Below are 24,501 nucleotides of genomic sequence, written 5' to 3' on the forward strand. Positions count from 1 at the left end.
GGAAAGGGTCTTGTGACCAGCAGACAAAAATTAGATTTCTCAAGCCCTGGGGCTGTGCTCCAGAGTACTTATATAAGCATGCCATCGGTCCCCGCTGTATAAAGTGAGTGTGTCTATTGCAGGATGGTTGTATTGGGTTTTTCATGGGTTCTGCTATTGCTGCAGAGGTCCTCTGAGCAAGGGGGACCGAGGAGAAAACAACACAGACTGCTCAATGTCTGTGAGTGGGCACTGGCTTTTGTTGACCCTAAAGCAGTGTGGGGGTCAATCTTGTTTCTGCTGCCCAGCTGTGCTCACGCATGCCAATGGTTGGGTAACACCCCTAAAAGGGGACCAAAAGGAGATTGAACTCTGGGTTCCAGTGGCTAAAATGGCAGCCTGAATGTCCTGTACCTCTCACCCCACCCTATCTCATCCGTGCCACACAAGGTGTGCTAGTGGTTCACCAGGTCTCTCAGCCTTTCTGCTCCCCTGGGGCACTGCCAGTCTCAGGCCACAGCTCCCACCAGCTCCAGTGGCTCCCTCTTCCCAGGCAGCATGCTGGGCCAAGCACAGACCTGCACATGGTCCGACCAAACCAGTGATATCAGAGCACTTCTGAAAACAAGATGCTTTCACAAAAACACTCTCCAATAATCAAACAAATCAAAGGGCGAGCTAACTGGATCCATAAAAGTGAAATGCATCGCTGCCAAAGAACTGCTGTTATCTCTGGCATGGCTGGGTCATTGGGACATTTCACAGAAACAAAAATGTATTTCCTGTATAGACCCAATTAAAATACCTCCGGGGAAATGTTTCATGTGCACTTGAGACCTGAAGCCAAAGCTACCCCACTGGCTTACAGGGAATGAGATTGCTTCCCAGGGGCTGATGGAAAGCTCAGAGCACCCCCTGCTGCACTCAGTAAAATCAGGCTCAGCAGCTACTTCTGACCTTGCAAATACCTGGCAGGAGGGTGCTGTGCCCTCCCGGGGGCTGAGCAAGAGAGACACAGCCTCCCACTGCCGAGAGCTCAGATAACTTTGGAGGGCACTGCAGGACTCAGCCCAGGCTTCCCATGCAATCGAAACCACTGGCCTCTCCTGATCCACACACGGGGCCTGGAGAAGAAAGAGCAAAATCTCTGTTGTAAAAGGTCAGCTGTACATTTTCTCCTGAGTCTGACTGAATTCTACAGCTGGGTGAACTTTACTTCAAAGTCTTTGCCGCCCATGCACAGGTCCCTGGGGACAGATGGAGTCTGTGGGTTACTCGCTATCCAGGTAACGAGAATCTCAGTTGCTGCTTCTTTCATTTTCCATCCTGATCTTTTTTTCTTCTTTGTTCACTCCATCATCTGTACGTGTGTTTATGCTGCAGGATCTGGATGCTTTTCTTGCTGTTCTGGCTGGGACAAGGCAGGCAGATGGCTCCCCCAGGTTGGTGAAATGAGATAAAAGGATAGTGGGAGAGGCAAGGATGAGAACTTGTTATTTCACTTGTAATGAGATGTGCCTCTTCGCTGCCCTCCAGACCCACTGGCTTATCTGCTCTGTATGTGCTCTCACCAGGTTTTGTGCAGAGCAGTTGCCGCTCCAGGATTTTTTGGATGAAACTGAATAAACTCTTGCTCCAGGGAAAGTTCTTCCAGCTGGAAATCAATGGTGAGTCACAAGTGTCTGCCCTGAGCACCATGAAGTTTGGGGAATCACCTACATGACCACAGTGTGTGTGATCTGGATGCTGTTATCTACGTGATAATTGGTCACTTATCCCAAATAACCAGCAGAACATCTTTGCTGCCTACATCCAGCCTCTGGCACCTCAGTTTGGCCAATATCCCTACTGATGAGCAAAGCTTGTGTCTACAGCCACAGTCCCCCTTTGCTTCTTACGTCTAATGTGCCAGGGGAAAGGAGAAAGGATGGTCAGATAAGGAAGGGCTGACATTTGGCTTTCATTGTCCCGAAAACAACACTCTGGAGGCTGGTTAATACCCACAGAACACACTCTCCATGAGTTGCTTGAGCAATTAAAGGACTTCTTTTCTTTTCTTTTCTTTTCTTTTCTTTTCTTTTCTTTTCTTTTCTTTTCTTTTCTTTTCTTTTCTTTTCTTTTCTTTTCTTTTCTTTTCTTTTCTTTTCTTTTCTTTTCTTTTCTTTCCTTTTCTTTCCTTTTCTTTTTTCTTTTCTTTTCTTTTCTTTTCTTTTCTTTTCTTTTCTTTTCTTTTCTTTTCTTTTCTTTTCTTTTCTTTTCTTTTCTTTTCTTTTCTTTTCTTTTCTTTTCTTTTCTTTTCTTATTTAACATCACAATGGTCACAAAATGCCCTATATCAGATTGAACAAAGGGTCTCCATTTTGCTGAGAAAAACAAAAACCTATTTAACCAAAATGAAAAACAGCAAATGTTCACATCAAATTGAACAAAGTATGTGATTTGACCCCAAAACAGATTTCTTTCTGTTGAGATCAGTCCACTTTTTCTGGGTTTCATGTTTTTTTTTTTCAATTGATTTGGAGGCAGAACTGAAAAGTCAAGTACAGCAAGGGTGTGGAGAGAAGTGATAGCTTTTATGAGAGCAACTGATATTGCTGGGAAAAGCAGACAAGCCTTCAGGCATAAAAAGGTTGTTTGTTTCTTCCAGCTCTATCAGTTGGTCTCATAAAAGCTATTCTCTCTTCTTCCAAAATTCCTCTCACTTATCTCCTTAGTCTATCCTGGCTGCAAGAATACATCTACTGAAACAGCAGTTATTAGTACTGTTCGACATATAAAGATGACAGATAAATCTTGAAATTACAAAGGCAGCTAGTTAAACCCTATCTGTTTGTACAGATTCTTGTGTCTAACCCAAGACCAAAATAGCTCCTTAATCAGAAGAGCAGATAATTAACAGAATACAATGTTATTAATTCTACCAGCACCAAGAGCTGAGCACAGCCAGCTCCCAATGTGCCTGTTACTTGGCTTCCCCATAGGCTTAACAGCACACAGCACCCTGCCAAGATGAGCAAACCTGACCAATTTGTGGAATTGCCCATCCAAAGTGAATCCTTTGATCAGAGTGAGCAGCCGATTACCACAACTTGAGGATTTTTAGAAATGGATGGCCCATAATTCTTTTTTTAGAGAGTAAACTCAGGGGAGGAGACATATATGTGATGCCTCGGGGGAACTCTCTGTAACAGTACTTCGAGGTGGCTGTGGCACAAGCTCCTGGACACAGTGAAATGGGCATTAAAGTGAATGTGATGTGGGTGAGCTTGAGACATGACAGACCATCACATTCACTCTAATACATACCAGCACAGCTTCGCCAGCTCCTTAACAACACATGTTGTTGGAGAACACCCAACCCAGCTGGACCTCTTTTCTGATGAGAGCAAGGTGAGGAGGCCTCAGTACTGCTCTGCAGGCCGACTTGCCCCAAGCTGTCCATCCCACACACTGTTCTTCAATGCCCTGTTTCTGCAGATCCTTATGCCGGCCCTGTTCTGCTGGATGAGAAACTGGCGTCTCGCTGTGGCTACGTCCTCTCAGAAGATGTGTGGGGCAACCCCGTCTTCCGTGCGTCGGTGCTTGGCTGCCACGTGGCCAATGAGGTAAGACCTAGAAATGGCCCAAAATCCACATCAGATGGTACAGCTCCTTCAACAAGGCCAGATAGAGATATTAGATGGCATTCCAATGGCATGTTTTGAGAACCCAAGAAACAGTGAACTTGAGTTAGCGTTGATGATGGTGTGTAGAAACGAATAGGCAATGGCTCTTCGGTATGTGGTTTGTTCAGTGTGACTGACATGGGATTTCCTCTCTCCATGAAATGACACTTAGCCTAATGCTGCTGACTAGCTGCCAGCTCTCAAGCATATCCTTATTGCTGCTGCTTTGCCAGAGAGTTTCTTGAAAGCCTCTCTGGAAAGAAGTAGGCATCTGCTTGAAAAAGCAACATTTGCAATGTGATTCTGGCAGATCTTTTCCTGGCTTAATTTGTGTGGTAATGTTCCTGTTAACACATGCCTAGGAACGTAGATCACACACATCTATTAGGCCCAAATTTGCCTCATGTAACTTTAGCCATCTGAAAGATAATGTCTGGTCTAAACTGGTTGTTTATGCTTCCACAATAGTCAATGGAGAGAAACAGGCATCTACCGGAAGGTGATTCACTCCTTCCTAAAATACATGTAAAAGTTTAGCCTGGATTTCTAATTTCTAAATATTAGTTGAGATGAAATGAACCTAGAAACAGAATATATCAGAGCAGAACTTTCATCTGTTGTCCATGTTTAGTCTGGTTGATCCTGGAAGCCCCACAGAAGAAAAAGAAAAAAAAAAAGAAAAAAAAAAAAAGGAAGAAAAAAAGAAAAAGAAAAAAAAAAAGGTGAAGCTGTATGGGTAAATCTTATGCTGACGTGAACCCAGGGAGTACGCAGTGCTATGCAACAACCAGAATTTCCAGACTAGACATTTCTCTGGAAAAGTTTTGCCTTTGTTTGCTTTTCTGTAGATAAAAACACTTCTATGTCAGATAGAAGCACAGTCCATGGCTTCACATTTGGCTCCTGTAGAGCCGAAGGACCAAGAGGAGCTCTTAGTGGAGTCAGTCAAGATGGACACTAAACAGCATTTTTAAGACAGACCTGAACTACCTACACCAAACCAAAATCTCTGGTACTTTGCCTCCATGAAGAGGCACACAGCAGTCATGAATGGGAAAAACACAAACCATACAGTGAGGAAGGTCAGATAATGTAAAATAAAGTATCTTCCCCTGATTAGCTGCACCTGAATGCTGTGGGAAGAATATTGCAGGGATTTGACATGAGGCAAAGGCTCTAAGTACTGAGACAATGTCTCTGGCTCAGAAAGCCGCTGTGCATAAACCACATAAGACATGCTCATATTTTGGAGGAACTTTCACAACAGCTTTGTTCTCATCCTTGTAAACATGCCCTCAGTGCTCCTCCAACCACTTTAACCTCCTCCAAGCCCTCTTGGAAACAGGACACTGGGCTGGATGGTCCCGTGCAGCTGCTCCTGGCTGTGTATGAGCTGGGCCTTCCACATGATCTGCTGAATTTCCTACTTTCCTTCCCAGGCAGATGAGCTGTTTTCACTGACTGTGAACATCAAGGTCTCCTCATTTGCAAGCATGAGGGCAGCTGTGACCTACACCTACCCTATGTACTGCTCTTACTCCTCCTGGGCTCCAAGAGAAATTGTGTGTGAAGAAAACTACATGGAGGTAAAAGTTTTCCCACTGAAGGCTAAGCTCCATCTAAGCTCCCTGCCAAGCACAGCAACCTCCACAAACTCCCATCAGAAGCTGTTTTTACATCATGTACCAGGCGTGCATGCAGCTATTCAGCATAGGGTACAACAGTAGATTTATTAATAATGCACTTACCTGTGAACACAGGTATTTTGCATGCAGTTAAATTCAGTTAAGCGTACAGGTGCTGTAAGTCAAGCCACTGCAAGCAAATAAGCAGCCAGGCAGACCAGCAGCCAACCTGTTTAGCTCAGGAGAATACTTCTGTGTTATGAAGTACTGCAGCACCCACGAGAGCGTTATCCTTCTATTTGAAATAACAAAACCTGGAGTTGGCAGAGCTGCACCCCTGCAGCATCAGACAACTCAGAGGAGTGAGACAGAACCTGCCTCCCACTGGGTGGTACTAGTTGAATGCTCAACCTGCTGCCAGCAGATATGGAGGTCCTACATTTTAGGGTATCTAGCCTGCATGGAAAGAGGGAACCAGTTCTGTAAAAACCTGTTTCCCTATAACTTCTACAGAGATATCCTGATGCCCCTGAAAGTCTCCAGAGTGTGATCTAGTCTAGAGCTTCCCAGATAAGAAACAGAACCTGGTCATGCACAAAGACATTCCCTCTTCTGTACATACATTGCTGCAGATGCCATGGCTTTAACCTCCAGTGTAAGGTCACAGAACTTACCACAGTGAAGAACCTGTCTGGAAACACTTTATTACTTCCAGTGAATGCAACTTGCTAAATCCTGACAGACACTGGAGAAGAAATCTGAAAGCCTCTCTCTGCCTCTCTCTGAATCTCTCTCTCTGCTCCCCATGCCTGTAGTAAAGCTGAAGATTTGTCTGTTCCCAGACAATCTCATCTGTGTTTCCAGGTGTCCGTGAAGACTGATGTCCCTGCAGTTTCAAATGACTACACCGTCGCATGGATGTCAGCCCTGCCAGAGGTATGAAGGGGAGTCTTTCCTAGCAGCTCCCAGCCTGCCTCTTCTTGCTAACCTCATGAGTCCTTAACCTTGGGGAATAGCTCCACCTCTGTCATAAATGGGATACAGAAAAGTTGTCATCAAGTACTGAAAAACCTCTCCAGTTTTCTTAGAGCTCTAGACTGCAGAAAGACATTTAGGTGGGAGAGTAGAGCCATATGCTTCTTATGTTGGTGGAAGTTGAGTACAAAACCAACAAAGGTAGGTGGTTCTTCTCACAATGGGTAGCAAATCACTCAAATGCCTTGTCAAAAGATGTGGCTGCTAAAATCTTGCTTGGTCCCAAGGTTAGTCTGGAAAAGTTCACAGAAGAGAAATCCACTGCAAAATAATCCATGCAAAATAGAAAGAAGCTACAGATCGCTTAGGAGTCTGAGCTGAAGATTATTTGAGGCTAGAGGGGAAATACATACACTTGGGGGAAATACATATGCTTATCCTATTTTTCTCATGTCTTGCCCATGTTTAGTCCCATGTTATGTTTCTTCTTATGCCCATTTTTCCTTTTGGTTATCCACTCATATAGTTATCATTTGAGAAGAAGACTGTTCTAGACCTGTACAGACATTTCTCTCATCTCATCTTTGACACAGTATGGCTCCATATGATAAAAGGTGGTCTGTCATTTGGACACTGGACTGTTCTAGAAATTGACACACACAAAGGCAATCATTTTATTAACAATATAGGCATTTTGTCCAAGGAGTGATCCTTGGACAAGACCACCAATCTACGATTGATGGATCTTGAGGATTGTTGGATCTTGATCAAGACCACCAATCTACGTTTCTTCCAGGGCAGTTATAAGGCTATCTCTAAAAACACTTTAAAAAGCTATAGAATTCCTTAGTTTTTTATATATTGATAGTGTTTCTTGCCTGGGTGGAATAGTACTGCCCAGTGCAACACCACCTACTAAAGATCCTAGTAGGAAATAGATGATACAACACCACAGTTTTAAAGGGATTTTGGTAGATTTTGATCTGATGCAGCTCATCTCTCTCTTGCAGACTCAAAATGTTGCATACCAGCTATGGCAACTGATGTTTGTTTCTCCATCAGGGAGAAAGAGAATAATGGTAAGCGATGCAGCAAAACTGGGCTACAGCTTCAATAACACGCTGTACCGCGTGTACCTCCGTGCACCCTACCACAGCAATGAGTCTGACATCAGCACAGTAAGTTGTTTTTCTCAATTGGACACAAAACTCTACTGCTTCCACTACCTCCCTAGAACATCAGTTTGCCTTTTTTTTTTTTCCTGCATCCCAAAAGGTAAATGGTGTAAATATGAACTTGGTCACCTCCACTTCCATGTACAGGCAGCGGTGGCTGCTTATGCTGATTGACACAACTGTCTCCTGTCCTCTTGGTAAGGACTTCTTCCTTGTTCATCAAAATTAACTACTTAAGGAGCTAGTAGGAAAGACAGTCTCCCTATTTCCCTATGACTTACCCTGTAAGAGTTTTACAAGCTGCCCTCCAAGCCACACAAGCTAACAGCCCATGGCTTTAATGCCAGACAAATAGGTTCCTTGCTGTGACACTACATTACTTGTGTTCATGGTGCAGTTGTGCCTTTCTCTGCTTTCTCAAACCCCCAAGTTACATGCAGAAGGGCCAGGGAGCCTCCCCTGGTCTAACCCCACTGCTTTGTTTCTCTACTGTCACATAACTCCGCACGGGGGTGCAGCTCTGTATCCTTGGAACTCACATAGTCCTCTTCTGTGGAGATGTGGAACTAGCCCAGCTTTTTGCAGAAAAAAAATTCTCAGATCAATTTGAACAATTAATTTCATCAATTAATTTGATTAACTGATGAGGGAGGAGGAGGTCGTAAGCTGTCACAATCTTGAGACTGTTATTTCAAGGAAAAAAAAATCCAAATAAGTGGCTCCATGCCTCATTCCTTTGCCAGCAAGACAAAATTCCTATGACCAGAAAGACAATACAACAGGTAAGGGGGAGCCCAACTGTCAGTACTTCTGAATATATTAATTACTCATCTGAAACTGGTGATTCAAGCCTACTTTGAGTGTCAGGTGTGATGGCTGTGACAGAACAGCCATCAGTTGGTTAATGGACTACAAAGTGTTTCATTAGTGAAAGCTGTAGAGGTTCTGTGGTGGAAAGGAGTCAGGGAAAGACAACCATTGCAGGGTGAACTCACGGGGAACTCCAACTGCCTGGGGGCCTTGTGGGACTGTCTGTCTAACTCAACAGATGGTATCAGTTTCACTGACACTACGCTAACATGGACTGTGCCAAGTGTTATCCCAACGTTAGTGCTTCAAGAATCCACCTTTTTGTCAAAAAACATTGCAATGGGAGTCGATGGCCAAGTCATAGTAAACCCAGAGGAGAACAACTACTTACTGGAGCACAACAAGACACACATTGGAATAACGATCCCTATTGGAGCAGAAGGAGGCAAACTAAAGGTTAGTATGAACCTGTCTCTGACTAACATATTTTAGGGGATGCACCATGGAAGACGTTTCCAAACAGTGTTCCAAATAGCAATTGGTGCTTAAAATTCTTACATGCAAGAAATATCAGAAGACCTACATGCTCCCTTCTCTGTATCTCAAAAGCACTTATGCAGAAATTAAGTATCTCTAATCACAAAACATGCTAGACTGTTTTGTTTTGTTTTGTTTCTTGATAATCTATACTAACTACACTAAGATAGGAGGGAAGGGATTCCTGGGCAGCACTGATCAGTCATGCATGCTCTTACATTATGAAACTGGTGCTGGCATACGTCTGGCCAGGGTTAATGAGCAACTTCCCAGACAATTTCCATGCAGACAGTATGAGTTAGCAAGGGACAGGATTTACTTCCAGAACGTAATTTGGACGCAGCCACCTGCTTTCAACACAGTATAATCTATGTCAATCTGTAGTTTATGAGCACAGAGACAATGTCCAAAGAAATGTTCAAGTAGAAAGGAGCTGGCAGGATTCACAGAAGGCTCTTTACCAGTTACAGTTACGAAGGTGACATTGATGTGACTTTGACTTGTCCCCTTCAGAAGTTCACTTTTTGGTACACCAGTGGGCACTTACACCACAGTGTGCACAGAAATACCAGACACACACAGTCTGAAGAACGGCTGGAAGCACTGACAAACTGTCCAAGTGAACTGAGACGTGACTGGTAGCCCAGTGACTGCAAAAAAAACACATGCAAATATGGTTACTTACTAAACTTACGGAGGACCTCCCAACCCCAATACCTCCTTATTGAGAATCACAGCAGTATCTGAGTCAAACATGGACCAGACAAATGGATCAGGCAGAGAAACAAACAAGCTCCCCACCTAGCAAAATACATCCCAAATTGTCCTAAAATACCATTTGCTCTTTCTAGTGTACGAATTTTAACCTTATTCACTCTTTCCTCCATCAAGACACTGAGTTTTAAAGCTTAACACAAATTTTACCTCCTAGAGCTCTGTATCTTGTGGTGTATATGGAATCATTTACAGTATTGACTTGTTCTTGGAGCACACATGGACAGATGCAGACTGGCAAACCACTAAATATACCATCATCAAATCCATCACTACCCCTTTCATGCCACAAATACCAACTGTTATCAACAGTAAGTCATTTTTCTCATTGACTTTTCCCTGTCTCTTCCTTGTGCTGCAATATACCCTGGTCCATTTGACCTCTGCCATATACCTTTATTCACCATAATGTTCTCAACTCCCGCTTCCAATTTTTTAGCTAACATCAAGATTCAAGGTATTATAAAACAAAATAAATGTTTAGCCTGAATGGATGTACCATCTATCACCTGTCTTTATGAGATAAAATGAAACTTATGAGTTTCTGATAAAAACATGAACATTTCTGTCACTCTAGCCAACATATTTTTCCAGTAGACACTGGGCACTAGAATAAAGATGCTGCATTGCTTGCTTTTAATGACATTTTCCAATGCATTAAGACACTAGTCATCTTTGGAGCTAACTGGATAACTGATATAGGGGAAAGAAAAAAAAAAAAAAAAAAAAATAACCTCCTAGCATACATTATAGTTTTCCCATATTTTATGTGGCTGAACTAGATCCTAGATTTCATTATAGTGAAGGCACTGCATGTGGTAGTGCACCTCTAGAAAGTTACTGAACCCACTTTCTGTGATGTTGTATGTATTTGTTGTTAATCTCCTGCAGCTTGAAGCAATTCTCATGTACTCAGAGTATTTCAGATCTGACTAGAACACAAACAGTCATTAATCAGAGCCATTAAGGAGATGGCTGTTGGCGAAGTTTCCTGGAACATGAATGGGAGGCCACCCCAACTGTCTTAGTTACTTGATCCACATCAGCAGTAATTTGATGTTCTCTCCCTACAGATACTCTGCCAGAGGAAAGGATATTTAATATTGCATTTGGACACTTTCTTCCTGATGTCTCCCTGGTGTCAATCACAATAGGAAATGTGCCATTTACCCTCAGAGAAGCACAGCACCATGGGTATAAGATTTATGAAACTTCTTTTTCAAATGGAACAAAAGGATTTATCCTGGAAGTCTCTTTTGATGACCCATGTGTTCTAAAGGAGGTAAGGTACAGCAGGCCACTTCAGCAGCTGAGTGGAGGAGGTAGAGCAGTTCCTTTTCAGAACATCTGCCTGGCTTTTATTAACCAACAACTGTTCCTCGATCGTAAAGGTGTCAATGAGCCTGAACTCATCTGAGTTAAGATAAGAGGTTTGTATGTCCCCACCTTGCTCTCCCTAGGCCTCTAGGAGAAAAGCAGCATCCAGTGTGATAAGATAGTATGAAGTATGACTTCCTTTAGTCTCTGTCAGCATGGCTAATTTTCAAGAGCAACGCCCAGCAGGAAGAAATCTCTGTTAAATGTCCCTTGAAACAGAAGAGCCTTGGAAAAATAAATCAACTACTGCAATCCTGCAAACAGCAGTTTCCACCATCCAGTAGTTCCAGAACCTACTGTTTATGCAGAGCCATTTGATCGCTGGCACAGGCCATGCACCTCATAAGCAGGTACAGGCTGACTTAGGTTATTCTGAACATATTTTGTTAAGCTACAGACCCTTTTCAATCTAAATATTTGTGAAAAGTATAAACTCACTGAGGAAATTCAGCCTCTCATTTTAGCAGGAGGGCACTTAACTGCAAGTCCTCTACCCCTGTTTCAGCTAAATCACACAGAGCTTCAATGCTATTTTCTGTTACAAGGAACAACACTGTGAACACACAGGATCAGGACTTGCACAAATAATTTTCAGACAGCAGTCAAACCACAATTAAATTGCATTAAGGATCAAAGCAAGCCAAAAATGTTCAGCAAAGCTAAGTATTCCTTTCAGGTTGGGTACCAAGTTTTGCTTTGAGAGCACTTTTACTGAAGTAAATAAGGATACTGAGAGATCTCTTGTAGCGGCTCCTCATACCTTCCGTCTTACTGATTACTCCTTGTCCCGGGTTCAGACCCCACTCTGAGTAAATAAGAGTAAGGATTTGAATCCAGACCTCCCTCTTCGGGCTCTTTCACCAGTGGACTACAGAGGAAACAGCACCGTGTTCACTTCTGCCTCCATTTTCTGAACAGGCACTACATTCTCCACATTAATGTTTAGCCAAAAGAGCTGTTGAATCCAGTCCAGCTTTCTGAGTAGTTTTAGGCCAACTGAAGCGATGTTTTTGGAGACAGACTTATTTGCTAGGGAGCAGAGGGTGCTGGAATAATTATTTAGTGCTGCTCGGGATATACATTCCTGTCTGTGCTGGAATCCATTGCTACTGCAGCCTTACATTTTCTCTCTCTTTCAGTACGTGAATAGAAATGAAACAAAATATACCCTCCTTGTTAACTACACCCTAAGCGTGGGTCCGGAGATGGTGCTCTATTACCATTCTGCAGAGGTGGAATGCGTGATTGCTGATATTGGTAAGCTTTGCCCCGGTATTAACTGTTTTGCATCAACAGCGTGGATTTCATTGAATTCAGTGAGAATGGAGTTAGGCAGAGGATGAGAGCTTTTGGGAAAACCCCACCCTTCGATAGCTCATTATTGGTACCATAGCCAACTTGCTGCTTTTCTGATGGCAGCTCTTCTGCATACTGGCAAGACAGTCTGCCCTCGAGACACTGAGAGCAATAAAAACCAGCGTGTAAAAGAAGTTGGCTAGCAAACTCAGTGAACAAGATGCCTCATAACTTGAACATATATCTACTGGCAAAGCTTTCAGACATTGCTATGAGTTTCAGTTTGTCCTCAAATGCAATTCTGCCTCCGTGTCCAGGGCAAAACTCAACTGACTCAAATCTCTGTGAACTCCAAAGGCAGCGTTTCCATAAAGAGAAAATTATCTGCTAAGAGCTGCACTTAACAGGTTATTGAAACTGCCGTGAGGTCCAGTTGGTATTTCGTCAAACATATTAGATTTTGGATGCCACAAAGGTGACAGAGACTGCTCACTGTCCTGTTTTTATCTTGGAAGTAGCTCTGGGTTCAACCCAGAGGAGGCTGACAAAAAAATAAAAATAAAAATTACATACATGGTTCAGCTTGCATTACAGAAACAGGGAGCAATCCTGGAAGCAAGCTGGCAGGCCACTGCTAAAGCGTGAGGATTCCCGATCCTGCCGAGTGCGGGCTGTTCCACCCACATCATGGCCAACAGAGCACAGGCGATGCCAGTACACGCGTAGCGGCACTGCTGCGGTGCCAGTGCAACATTTACCCGTGATGGAAACCCATGCCAAACCCTCATTCATTGCTAACTCCTCATCCCACCTTCTTGCCACAGTAATACCAGAAGCAACTGGCTACTGCGATGAAGAAAACCTGTACCTAGCCATTCCCGTTTTTGGCCTGCACCAGTACTGGAACCTGTATCTTGGTGCCAAGCTTCTGAACCAGCACACGGCGCTCACAAATGGGTACCTTGCAGCTAGCAACTCGACCCACCTGGTCCTGCAAATACCTCTCTTTGCTGTGGGAGTTATCTATGAGGTACGTGAACTGCGTAACAGCCTTCTTTAAAGCACGTAGGACTCTGCTCACAAAGGCACAGCCCTGCAGTCAGATTGTAGTGCTGCAGTATTACGTGTGCTGGAAAACCTCTAGGGGGAATGACTCTAAGCCAGTGCAAGAAGGACAAGACATAACAGACACAGACCCTTCTGGTAATGTCATATATTATGTAATCTGCAGTGCTGAGTTGTCTCTAAAAGATACGCACCAAGTCTTCAACAACAAATTCCTCTGTATTTTTAGTAAGATGAGGCAAAATGTCCCAAACCAAGCCAGAAACAGTATTTCAATACAGCTTTTATGAAAGAAACTCTTTTAAAGGAACATTTTGTAGAAATGTTAAATTACGGCAGGGAAAATTGATGTAGTAATAAATATCTGAAGCATTCTACAATAATCAGCCAGAATTTATCTCTCTGTGACAGTAACCAATTAATTCATACCAGAAAACTCGTGTTCCCGTGCTGCGTGAGGTTTGAGTTGTTACATTGCCTTAACTCTCGTGACTTGTTGGTGTTCAAGTGGCACAAGCTGAAGAGCAGAATTTTGTATTTATTGATCATGTGATTTAACAGGAGATCTCTTCCAACCCCTCCTTCACAGGAAGTGTCCTTTCAGAAAATTAAAGCAAGGTTCGATGTTGCCCTAAGGAAAGTGAGAACTATGGAGACCTTACAGATATTCTCCGTTAGCTGCAATTTTAATCCCTCAGCATTTATAAGTAAGTTATACAGACAATCAGTCAACAAAAAGATCTGTAAGTCTTCCCTTGAGTTTATAACCAGCTCTCTGATTTCCTCAGTATGCCACCCAGATGGTACTATAATGATATCTGCTCAGATGAAGACAGTTCCTGCCATTGATATGAGTAAAACCAAACTAAGGGATAGCTCATGCAAGCCTAAAGAGTATAACAAAGGACATGCCTTCTTCATGTTCCATGTCACCACCTGTGGCACTTCAGTAAGGGTAAGCCCATGGCCAGAGCAAATACACCTGCTGGAAGTCTCTGTCTCTCCTGCATTTTCTCATTTGTTGCCCTGCCCCAGCTCCTGAGAAGATTCAGTTTTTAATGAGCTTCCCATATGCACAGTTTGAAGGTGATCACATTGTTTATGAAAATGAAATCTCTTACGAGAGAGAGACTCTTCCAGGCCAGAGCCAGCCGAAAATCACAAGAGATCCAGACTACAGGTAGGAGCAGCTTCTGCTCACTGACGACACTCACTTTGGTGCTGGAAAGTGAACACAAAAATTGCCCTTTTTCCTATTATAGATTAACAGTCTCGTGCTACTACCGAGCAAAAGAGACCGTGATGCTAGGTGCCTTCGTTAGTGAGCCATCCACATCACGTCCTTTTGGCTCCGGTACAATGGTGCCAAGATCAAATATTGCAGGTAGGCAATTCTCTTCCTTCATTTCAAGACTCCTGAGACTTTTTCAGTTGTAAGCTGCCTCCTGCTAAAGAACCTCACCAACATTTCCTTTTCTGCAGTATACAGAAGGATAAGAAAAGCCCTGAATGTAGTTTCAAGAGTGTCCAAAAGTAGGTGTCCTTCAAAGAAAATCATAACATTTCCAAACATGCTGTGATTTAAGTCAAACTTTAACCAATAACAAAATCCCCTGATGTTTTCTTGAGATGAGTCTTTCATGGATTTCTATGAGCCTGATGAGGCGATACTCAAGCAACCCATGGAGTCTGTGTTTCTCGAGGTGGAGCTGAAAGATGAGAGCCCTGATGCTGAGTTATACCTGGACAACTGCTGGGTGACGGGGTCTCTGGACTTCAACAGCGCCCCAAGATGGAACATCGCCATGGATGGGCAAGTAGTTATTGAACAACCAATGTTTTTATCAGAGAAACTCTGATCTTCTATAAAGCTTTTGGTCTGTTTTCTCAAATAGGTGTGAGATTAAAAGCAGTGAGTATGTTGCAGAGTTCCTCTCAGTAGCTGCTAGCCCCAGAGTGAGACACCCTTCTCATTTTAAAAGGCTAGCAGTGAGGACCCTGACACATCAGCTGGAACAGGTAAGATTTAGTGCAAGGCTCACCCACCATTTATGGACCCTACTCTATGTACTCTTCTTAAGATCACTTAAAAAAACAGCCAATGTAAACACCTCACAGGCTTAAGACCTAGCCAGCATCCAGCCCAAGTAGCCTGACTGGTGTGCAGCTTTAATTTAGTTCTCTTCTCAGATCTACTCTGCAATATGATTTCAGTGACTTGAAAGTGGACTGGCTGGAGGAAACAAAATGAAATTCTGGTATATAAACATGATTTTATATGGTGTTTCTGACTTTTTATAGGGGCATATTCATAGCACTTCAGCTCAAAATGTCTAGAACAGAAAAGTCAACTTATGCACCATAGCATCCACATGAAGTTCAGCTCTGTTGTCTCCCATCTGCCCAGCCACTTAGCCGTCTCCTCAGACAGCAGCCCAGCAGGCAGGGAAACAAAGACATGTGGGTCTGACCTTACACTTTTGAGGTTCTGTCTTCCTTTCACAGGTCTAAGAAGAGCAAAGAAAGCACCGGACAGTCACCTGAGGGTGCTGTGCTCCTGGTGCACCCAGTTGAGCTGATTCTAGCACATGTCCTGAAACAAGCCATGGCAGTACCCCTGCCCAGGCAGCTTAAGTAACAACGATTTTTTGACTTGGCCTTGAGCAGTTCAACTTGTGAACTTGCTAGAAATTAATATGATGCAATTCTGGCATGTGCAACTTCCTAAATGGGCAGCTGCATCTAGCACGAGATTGAGTTTCTGTCTAGCTTTGATACACAGCCTCGCTGCAGCTTGTGAGGTTTTCGTTCCTCCTGTCTCAGCCTCTCAGTTACCAAACTGCCTGAGGGCTTCTTTGACACCAAAGTCGAAATTCAAGGCAGGTTCAGCTAGAATGTGTGCAGAATGCACCATATGCAAGCATTCAGCCAGGCCTGAGTCTAATCAGCTGCAACTTCTGCAAAAGGGGAACGAAAGACAAAACTTTGCTCTGCAAAGGGGGACTTGATATGGACCAAGTGGTACTTTTCCTTCTTCTCAGGTGTATGTGCACTGTTTGGTGGCCGTCTGCTCTCCTAGCAGCCCCTGCAGAGGACAGTGTAGCCCAAGAAAGGAGAGGAAGGGTAAGTGCTCAGGAGGAGCCACTCCAAAGCACTCCTGATGTCTTAAAGCATGATGTCTTTAAGGGATTTAGGACTCCTCATTTTGGCATCTAAAATGCCTTGAAAACAGACGTGGTAACATTACCTTTAGCTCATACTTTAACACATTAACACTTAAAGTGCAACATTTACGTGTTCTTGAAAAACCACAGATACCCTGTGTGTCATTCTCATCCTTTCCAGGTCACCGTTCAGCCAGCCTCCAGGGTTACGTACTTGCTGGACCAGTCCAGATTGTCGATCCAGATCTAAGATGAGGCACATAAACTGAATTTGGTAAGAACACCAGGCCCTGTGAATTCGCCTAGACAGGTGGCTATGTTTTGTGGCACAAGCAATACATAGCCTGTCCTTTGAGACCTTAGGTTCTGGGACACTGCCTCCATTTTGATCTCCTCTCTTTTCAAAAGCATTTAGGGGCAGAGGCAAGAACTAGGGAACAGGCAGGGTTTGCAGTCTCCTGGTCTAAGATTGACCCCTAGGAGAGGGAAAGAGGAGAGCTAACTACCTGCCAAGTCAAACACAGGTGGTATGGCTCTGGAGAAGGTGCCAGCAGTGGAGCAGTGCAAGCTGGAGTTGGGCTATAGAAGGCAGTCTTGGAAACTTGGAAGATGTTATTTCATCAGATTTTCAACTGGACTGCCCCCAGCAGTCATCACGATTCAGCTGAAAGAAAATGGATCCAAAAGTTTAGAAATAAGCACAGATTGCTGTCATATCCCAAATTCTTTCCAAGGGTCCAAATCCCGCAGCCTGTTAGGGTTTACCCTATAGCTTCATCAGTCTTTGGAGGACCAGAGCTATTCAGCTGTGTACTCCAGCCTCACTCCTCTCTTCACCGTCTGTGTCCCCAACAGCACCTGAAGGCTCTGCTGTGCTGGCTGCTTTATAAATGTGCAGCTAGACATGGGAATTACCTTTTACAGTGATCACTAGGATTATCTTGCTTGAAGTGAAAAGTCCAGACTGTGGGACTCAGGACAGCTCTACAACACTGGAAAGTGCGAGGGTTTGCCAACAGGATTAGCCGATGTTGTAACCTGTTGCCTTTCTGAAGTGGCTACACAAGAAAACTTGCCAGAAAATAACCCAAAGCTTCAAAATAACACTTCTTGTTTCTTCCAGCTGTTGAAATATGGACTTGCAGATCACTAAAATTATTCCAATCCTGATTATGGCTGCTTCTTGTAATACTTCATAAAGTGACTGCCAATCCCCCCATATGAATGTCAAGTGCAAATCTGAAAAGTCAAATAAAAATACATACAAAGCAATGTAAGTGCAGAACATCTCCTTGCTAGCCTGCAACAGCAACCATCTGGTGTTCTAACATTGGCTCCAAAACGTCAAGCAATCTGCTACTTAGGGCCTCTTCCACAATGTCATACTCGTACATTTTTTTCCGTTAGTGCAGAATTTTTGTTAAAACGTTGCATTGACCTGAGCTTCTTGGAAAAGTGTTAGCTCTCTGCTTTCTTCTCACCTGCCCATGTGTGGAAAAAGCCTAACTCTACAAAATGGGAGAAGCCAGATGCTCTCACATCGGTAAAATGAACATTTCACCTGATGTACATTTTTGTGTGTGTTCACAGAAAACATCTTAAGAGACTAAAAATTAGAAGGGTTACTTTCCAGAGGGGAAGGACAAACCAGATACATGACCACCTGTAAATCACTCTTGGGATTTTCCTATGCCAGCTGAAGGTGTGACTCCAGCGTCAATCAGCATCCAACAGCAGCGAAGATGGGGCAGTTACACCCGTGCTAATTTGGGCGAATGTGTGCTGTGTCTGATGGGTTTGCACAGCTCGTGCAGCCTGAGTTCAGATTGCACACACTGATTAGCTTCCCAAAATCTGCAGTTCTGCCTGCGATTGCTGAATAAAAGTCATCTTCAAGCTGTATGTATGAAGGACTAAGTGTTGTCGAAAGGATGCGGGCGGTGCTGAGCGCCCAGGACCCGACAGAGCAGCGGGGCGATGCCCTCCCCTCCCCTCCCCTCCCCTCCGCTGTATGAGCAGTGCGCTCTGCTGTCCGCAGCCAGCACTGCACAGCCCAGCAGCCGCACCGCTCCCGCTTCTTTTCCAAGGAAATGCTTTCCCCAGGACTGATGCTAACACACTCACTGCTTTCTGTTAACCTAAAAAGCGTTTTGCAATCTGTAAACTAGGATGAAGGTTAAATACTGACGACTAAATCCAGGCTCTCCTTTTCCCAGTCCTCACAGGAGGCTCTCGTATTCGACACAGGTGCGTATCCAGTCCCTGTTGCATCGCTGAAGTTCACTCACTTTGCATCTTGCAGAGATTTCCCAAAAACGCCTCTGCAGCAAGTAGAATATCCCAGATCTTTCCCTGTCGCCCTGAGAAGCCAGGAAGGGGTCCAGCAGGGTTCCCTACCCACCCACCACCTGACAGATGGGGAGACAATTCCCTCCTGGCAGGTTGGGAGGTGAAGGGAGGAGGTGAGACACCTGCACTGCCATTTCCACAAGCATTTCAGGCTCCCACATGCTCACAGATCAGCCAGAGAAAATCCATGTGCTTGGTTGCCTCCTCCTAGCTTGGTTGCTCTTCTTGACATGCAAAGTCTTTCATGGTCAGAGTGCATCTTGCCCACACCAGGACTTGGTCACACAGTTGCATGGCACATTGTGATTGTTTTACATCTAGGTTATCCTGAGCTCACTCCCTCTCCTCAGGCACTGAAGATGGAACTTCAACATCTCACTTCTAGATTTTGGTTTTCAGGCCTATGGACTTAAACTCTTTTTTAGGCTAAGCCCTCAAAAATTATTTTGTTCACACCATTCTGGCTGAGCAAGCTTTCATTATTCAACCAGTGCGGAGAAAAAGCATTAGGGAGGTGCAAAACATGTTAAATGTGCAGTAACACACACACGGGAGCAACAGTACAAGCCTGGAAAGCACTGATCAGCTTTTTTCATAGAAAAAAGGGGAACCTTACTTGAAATCTACTGTTGTGGTGTCCATGGCAGGGATGGAACAGCTTTTCCTCACTGGGATATGAAGATATCCTTCAGGTGCTTTTCACGTACAACACAAAGACAGGAATGATGAAAAAGCTGTTGGCCATGGGCTGTAGGGAGTGATGCCATGGACTGCATCCAATCCCTGCTCATGGACAAAACGGTTCCTCCATGAAAATCTTCAGAAACGGATCGGATTTCAGCCAAAATGACTACAATGTGCTCCTAGGTGGGCCTCCACCTCGACCCGATCCCACAGCAAACTTTTCCATCAAAAGCAACCAGCCCTTCCATCACGCACGGAAGCCAAAGGCTGAGGTTGAACCTTTTCTGCAGACCCATCTTCTGCCTCAGACCTACAATAATCTACTAACACGGACACACACTCACAAAATGTTATTTTTCTATTAGTATTTTTACGTTTTGGATGCTGTTTTTGCCTCCTCCTGAACCTCGGCCTTTCTGAAAGGGGCCAGCAGTGCTGTGCAGCTGAGCTGGGCTGTCCACGCAGAGGTAAAGCATGTGAAAAATTAAATGTATTTCTTGCCCCTTGACAACCTATCCCTTTTCCCTTCAATGGGCCATCACTTCCCTTTCAGAACGACTCTCATTTTCTCCATGCTGCACTTCTCATGCTAACTGTATCCAAAACACTTCCCAGATTGTTCTGTGCCCTGCTTTTGGCCCATTAGCCTGGGCTGTGGTCATCTTTTCCTACTTGTCTGCAAACGCAAGGGAAAGGCCATGCACCACTACAAAACAGGCGAGATTTGTGTCTCCTCCAGTGTACCACGAGAAGGAAAAATAGGGTACTAGGAAAAAGCACGGGATGATGATGCTATTCTTTCCCACGTTCTCCAAGCAAGTAAGATCTTAGAGGCTGTTCCAGGTGCTAAAGGAAAAAAACAGCCTGTAACACATCAAGGAAACCAAGTCATTTTTTTAAGCTTAGAGATAGCAAATCACTGGGTGAGAAGTGAGAGTGGGTTTATAGGTAGGAAACCTTGTGCAAGTGGCTGTGAATTATTCATGTCTGAAACATCTCTGGCCAGAGTGAAGAGCCAGTCAATATAAATAAGCAGCAGCTTCCCGTTGGACCTACCAGTACTGCGCCATGGCCGTGACTTGCAATCACTTCACAAGGGTGATGGAGTGGGCAGCCAGGAGTGACCCAGACACTGCAGAGGTTTGCAATTTTCAAGCAGAAACAGCCCCTAAAGCCTGGTGAAGGTGTAAAGCCACAGTACCTCTGTATTGTGAAGCATCCAAAGCACACAGCCTATGCTTCTTTTACAAGCTTTCTCTGAATTTCATATGGAACATTATAAAAAAAAATACTGCTCTCAATTAGACTTTTAATTCTTAAAAGATTATGAACAAGAAACTTCACAGGTCAAGGAAAATCACATCAAGTTTTCTGGTATTAATGTTTTAAGATACCATTTCAACAGTCCTGAGCAACAGACCACCACACAGGACTGTTTAATAATTTTGGAATGAACACTCTGATTAACCTTAAATGTGAAGGAAAGACAGAGAGCCAAGTGCATGCCTGTGAAGGGGAAAATGTGTGTGAGAATCTTTGTGGCTGAAACTACCTTGAAAGGATTCCAAATTATGCCAAAATGTACCACAACAGTTCATCCTTTAACCAGAGAAACGAGGAAAACTGTGGAGAATCTGCTGCACAATTGCTTCCAGTTCAGTGAAGTATTTCTGTGCCAACAATAGCACAGAAATACATTAGAAGTAATTGAACAACATTCACAAAGCAACAGGAGGTGGGAAACATAAGGGGATATTATTACTACTGTCTTTGATTTGTTTTCCAAAATATGTATTTACTATTAATCTTCTGATTTTTATCTGTATCCTCAAACTGTTCTGTGCAGGACCACACATGATCTCTCTCAGATAAAAAGTTCAGATCATATTCAATTGTCTATATTGTGTTTTAATAATTTTCATGGCCTGGTATATCAAGAACAGGTTTAGTCTTAAACCTCAAGCTCACCTTTCTCACCATCAAACAAGAGCTGGTATCATGTTGGTTTTGAGACTGAGGTGGCATGAAAAATGCAAATCCTTCAATGTTATTTTGGAGACAGAGCATCAAGATATAACAATGGAAGATGAGCATGTACTTTGTATACCCGGAGAAATCCAGAATTCATCTTTGTAAAACCTGGTCATACATGTCTCAGAACCTACTTTCCAAATGTTTACACCATCAACTATGCGAGCTCCTGGATCATACATGGAAAAAGACACCATAAGCAGCAGAATCATCATCAGCATCATTTGTTAAATATATATATATATAGCCTAATGCTAATTGAGGCAATCCAGGACTATTTCTTTTATTAAAACTTTTATTTCCATGTTCCTCATAAAACCTTTTTTGATTTCAGCAACCATCCACGTAACAAATGAATCTACCTGGGTATTCATAGCCAGTTGAATCAGATAACTTTCACATAGTGTACTTTGTGCCATTGACCTTTTTTAATAAAAAGGAGAAAGCCATAATTCCTGTTGTGAATAGCTCAACTACATTCTTTACCAATAAGGTCTTTAAAGATATTGATAAAAAGTACATAATTGCTTTATTAATTCAGTTATTATTTTCTGACTGTTCAATACCTTTACAATGGGATTACAAAAAACAGGTATATCCTGTTCACACCTGTTTTGGTACTCCTTAAACTACCTCTAGAATGAATTTAAAAAGGACGGAATTCTTGTATCACAGTCCTCATATAAGGACAGCTGCTGTCACCTAAAAAGGTCTTCTTTTTTAAGATTTTTTTTTCTGTATGCAGGAACACTCTGAAGTGAAAAGAAAATAATTTACTATCACATTTCAAGGATAACACCTTGTAATTAACAATTGCACACTTTTAGCTTAAATCAAACTTACATTTAAATCTGGACAAACACTAAGATCATCATTATTAAATCACAGTGTCTTCCACAAACGCCAGTCTTAAGTTCTTAAATGTTTTAGTTTGATTTTTCTCCGTGAAGGATGTTTAAATTAATCGGTGAAAGAGTACTGAAACACAGCTTTAATGAGAGAACTACAGATTTCATTAGCTGTTGCTGACCTTCCAACAGCTTTTTATGAACTGCTTCTGTACGAAATGACAAGTATCTCACATGGATCTAAAATCAGGCCTTTCTTCAACACTGACAATATAAAAATATATATATTTTTTGCAATTATAATACATTTTTAACTTATTTACCCCAGAATGAGTTTTCTTCAGTAGGGTATAACAGATGTAAGTGTTCTTGTTTCATCCATCAATGACAAAAAATCACATCAGTGTGCAGTAAAACATTTTCACACCATTAGCTGCATTTTCAATAACCTCGCTTTTGTTTTTCTTCTTTGTCAAGAATAGCCTGTCTTAGACTTAGTGCAGCATCTTCAAACTGAGGGTTTAACTCTAAAACTTTCCTGAAATCTTTTATGGCCTCATCAAAGCATCCTGTACCAAAGAAAAGAAAAAAGAATTACCTTTCTGTTAACTACTCACTCATAAAATAAAACAGAAGGGCTCTTAGTGCTTTCACTAACACAATGTATCAACTGTACCTAATGGATGCACTACATTTGGATGGTCCAGAGGTCCAATGAGGAGCCAAAGGTCTTCAGAACAAAAGCCCAAGTGCCTATTTCTCGATCTAAAATGTGCTTAAGGATTAATTTAGGCAGTTTATTCCAAGAGGAGCCACAAGGCCCACGCTCAGGCAGCTAACTAATAGCCAGGCTGTGTTAATGCTGTGACACAGGCGTACTGCTTCCTAGCTGAGGCCAGGCTCCATCCTCCCTTAGGTCCTGAAGTTTCTAGATCCTGATAATGCAATGGCCAAGCTCCAACAAAAATGACGGGGGTGTATATCTTCTTACAGCATATTTAAAATTGAGGGGCATCAATTCCCCCAATGACAGCTGACCGACAGCCCACTGCAAATTGATGGGTGAACTCACTATGATTGTACCAACTCGAGATATGCTGTAGGTTTAACAGAAATGTTGGGAACCGACTGGCTAATGACCACTAATGCAAATTTTCCCAAAAAAATAAGCTAAAATTGCATCTTTACCTGATGGTTCCCTAAATAGTGTAACTTTAAATCATGCAGACACTATGTGTGAGCGTACTGAGGGGACTTCCAGCTAACACACCCTGCGCTGCCTGGGGATAAAGCAGGTGCCTCTGCCCCCCTCCTGGTGTGACACCCGTCCCCAGGCGGTGCCAGGAGCTGCCTGCAGAACCGAGGGCTGCACTTTGCACAGCGTTGGAAGCCAGCCACAAGGCAGCGGTGTCAGCACCCTGTCCCCTCCCTCGGGGCCGTGTCGCCCTGCCCCGGGTCAGCCCGGCCGGGTGCTGCCGTACCCAGGCGGTAGAGCACCAGGCCCCTGTTGTAGTAGGGCACCTCGAAGCCGGGCTGGCTCTCGATGGCGGCCGCGTAGTCCTCCATGGCGGCGGCGAACTCCACCCGCAGGTACTTGATGTGCCCGCGGTTGTTGAAGGCGGTGGCGAGGTCTCGGCTGGCGCTGCTGAAGGGGAGAGAGAGAGAAGAGGCGGAGAAGCCGTGAAGCGCGGCGTGTGCTGTGTGTGTCCCCCTCATGAAACCCACCCCCGTTACCCCTGGGGGGCAGCCCGGGCGCAGCAGGCGATGTAGCGGCCGTACAGCTCCTCGGCCGCCGCCAGCTGCTGCGCCGCCAGCTCCGTGTGCGCCGCCGCCAGCAGCGCCGCCGCCTCCCGCTGCATGGCCGAGGGGCCGCGGGGCCCGAGGCCGCCTCAGAGGCTGCCGAGGCCGGCCGGGAGCCGAGCGCGGCTGAGGGGGAACGGAGGGAGGGAAGGGAAGGGAGGGGAGGACCGGGGATGGCGGCGCTGAGGGGAGGAGGAGCCCGGCCGGCAGCCGGCGGAAGGCGCCGCGCCCGCGTCAGCTGTGGAGGAAGCCCTAGGGCAGCCCTCAGGGACAGCGAGAGACACAACCCCACAGATCAGAATATGAAAACGTTTAATAAAGCGTATTTTAAATAGAAAATGGGGTTT

At 44.1% G+C, this 24,501-nt stretch overlaps 2 protein-coding genes across 4 annotated transcripts; one reads left to right on the plus strand and one right to left on the minus strand.

Annotated features, from left to right (window-relative positions):
• Positions 1–810: 810 nt before the first annotated feature.
• LOC101802027 (uncharacterized) lies at positions 811–18,344 on the plus strand. Of its 2 annotated transcripts, XM_027455279.3 has the most exons (24): positions 811–1,138; positions 1,223–1,265; positions 1,363–1,421; positions 1,554–1,646; positions 3,457–3,584; positions 5,084–5,230; positions 6,134–6,205; positions 7,255–7,422; positions 7,520–7,616; positions 8,468–8,685; positions 9,698–9,851; positions 10,614–10,822; positions 12,057–12,174; positions 13,038–13,243; positions 13,868–13,985; positions 14,067–14,233; positions 14,358–14,458; positions 14,541–14,662; positions 14,761–14,811; positions 14,908–15,091; positions 15,174–15,297; positions 16,320–16,401; positions 16,624–16,716; positions 18,033–18,344. In XM_027455279.3, the coding sequence occupies exons 2-23, from the start codon at positions 1,237–1,239 to the stop codon at positions 16,695–16,697; spliced, it is 2,721 nt and encodes a 906-aa protein (XP_027311080.1). In that variant the 5' UTR covers positions 811–1,138; positions 1,223–1,236; the 3' UTR covers positions 16,698–16,716; positions 18,033–18,344. The 2 variants fall into 2 exon arrangements, with proteins under 2 accessions (XP_027311080.1, XP_012950803.1); XM_013095349.5 differs by having other exon boundaries at positions 811–1,265.
• A 2,420-nt stretch (positions 18,345–20,764) lies between these two features.
• Positions 20,765–24,362, minus strand: TTC32 (tetratricopeptide repeat domain 32). 2 transcript variants are annotated; one of them, XM_027455291.3, is made up of 3 exons: positions 24,089–24,362; positions 23,836–23,996; positions 20,765–22,923 (listed from the first exon to the last, which is right to left on the minus strand). In XM_027455291.3, the coding sequence occupies exons 1-3, from the start codon at positions 24,211–24,213 to the stop codon at positions 22,796–22,798; spliced, it is 414 nt and encodes a 137-aa protein (XP_027311092.1). In that variant the 5' UTR covers positions 24,214–24,362; the 3' UTR covers positions 20,765–22,795. The 2 variants fall into 2 exon arrangements, with proteins under 2 accessions (XP_027311092.1, XP_027311091.1); XM_027455290.3 differs by having other exon boundaries at positions 23,836–23,999; positions 24,089–24,356.
• Positions 24,363–24,501: the final 139 nt, after the last annotated feature.

Source organism: Anas platyrhynchos, chromosome 3 (genome assembly GCF_047663525.1).
Source record: "Anas platyrhynchos isolate ZD024472 breed Pekin duck chromosome 3, IASCAAS_PekinDuck_T2T, whole genome shotgun sequence".
NCBI lineage: Eukaryota > Metazoa > Chordata > Aves > Anseriformes > Anatidae > Anas > Anas platyrhynchos.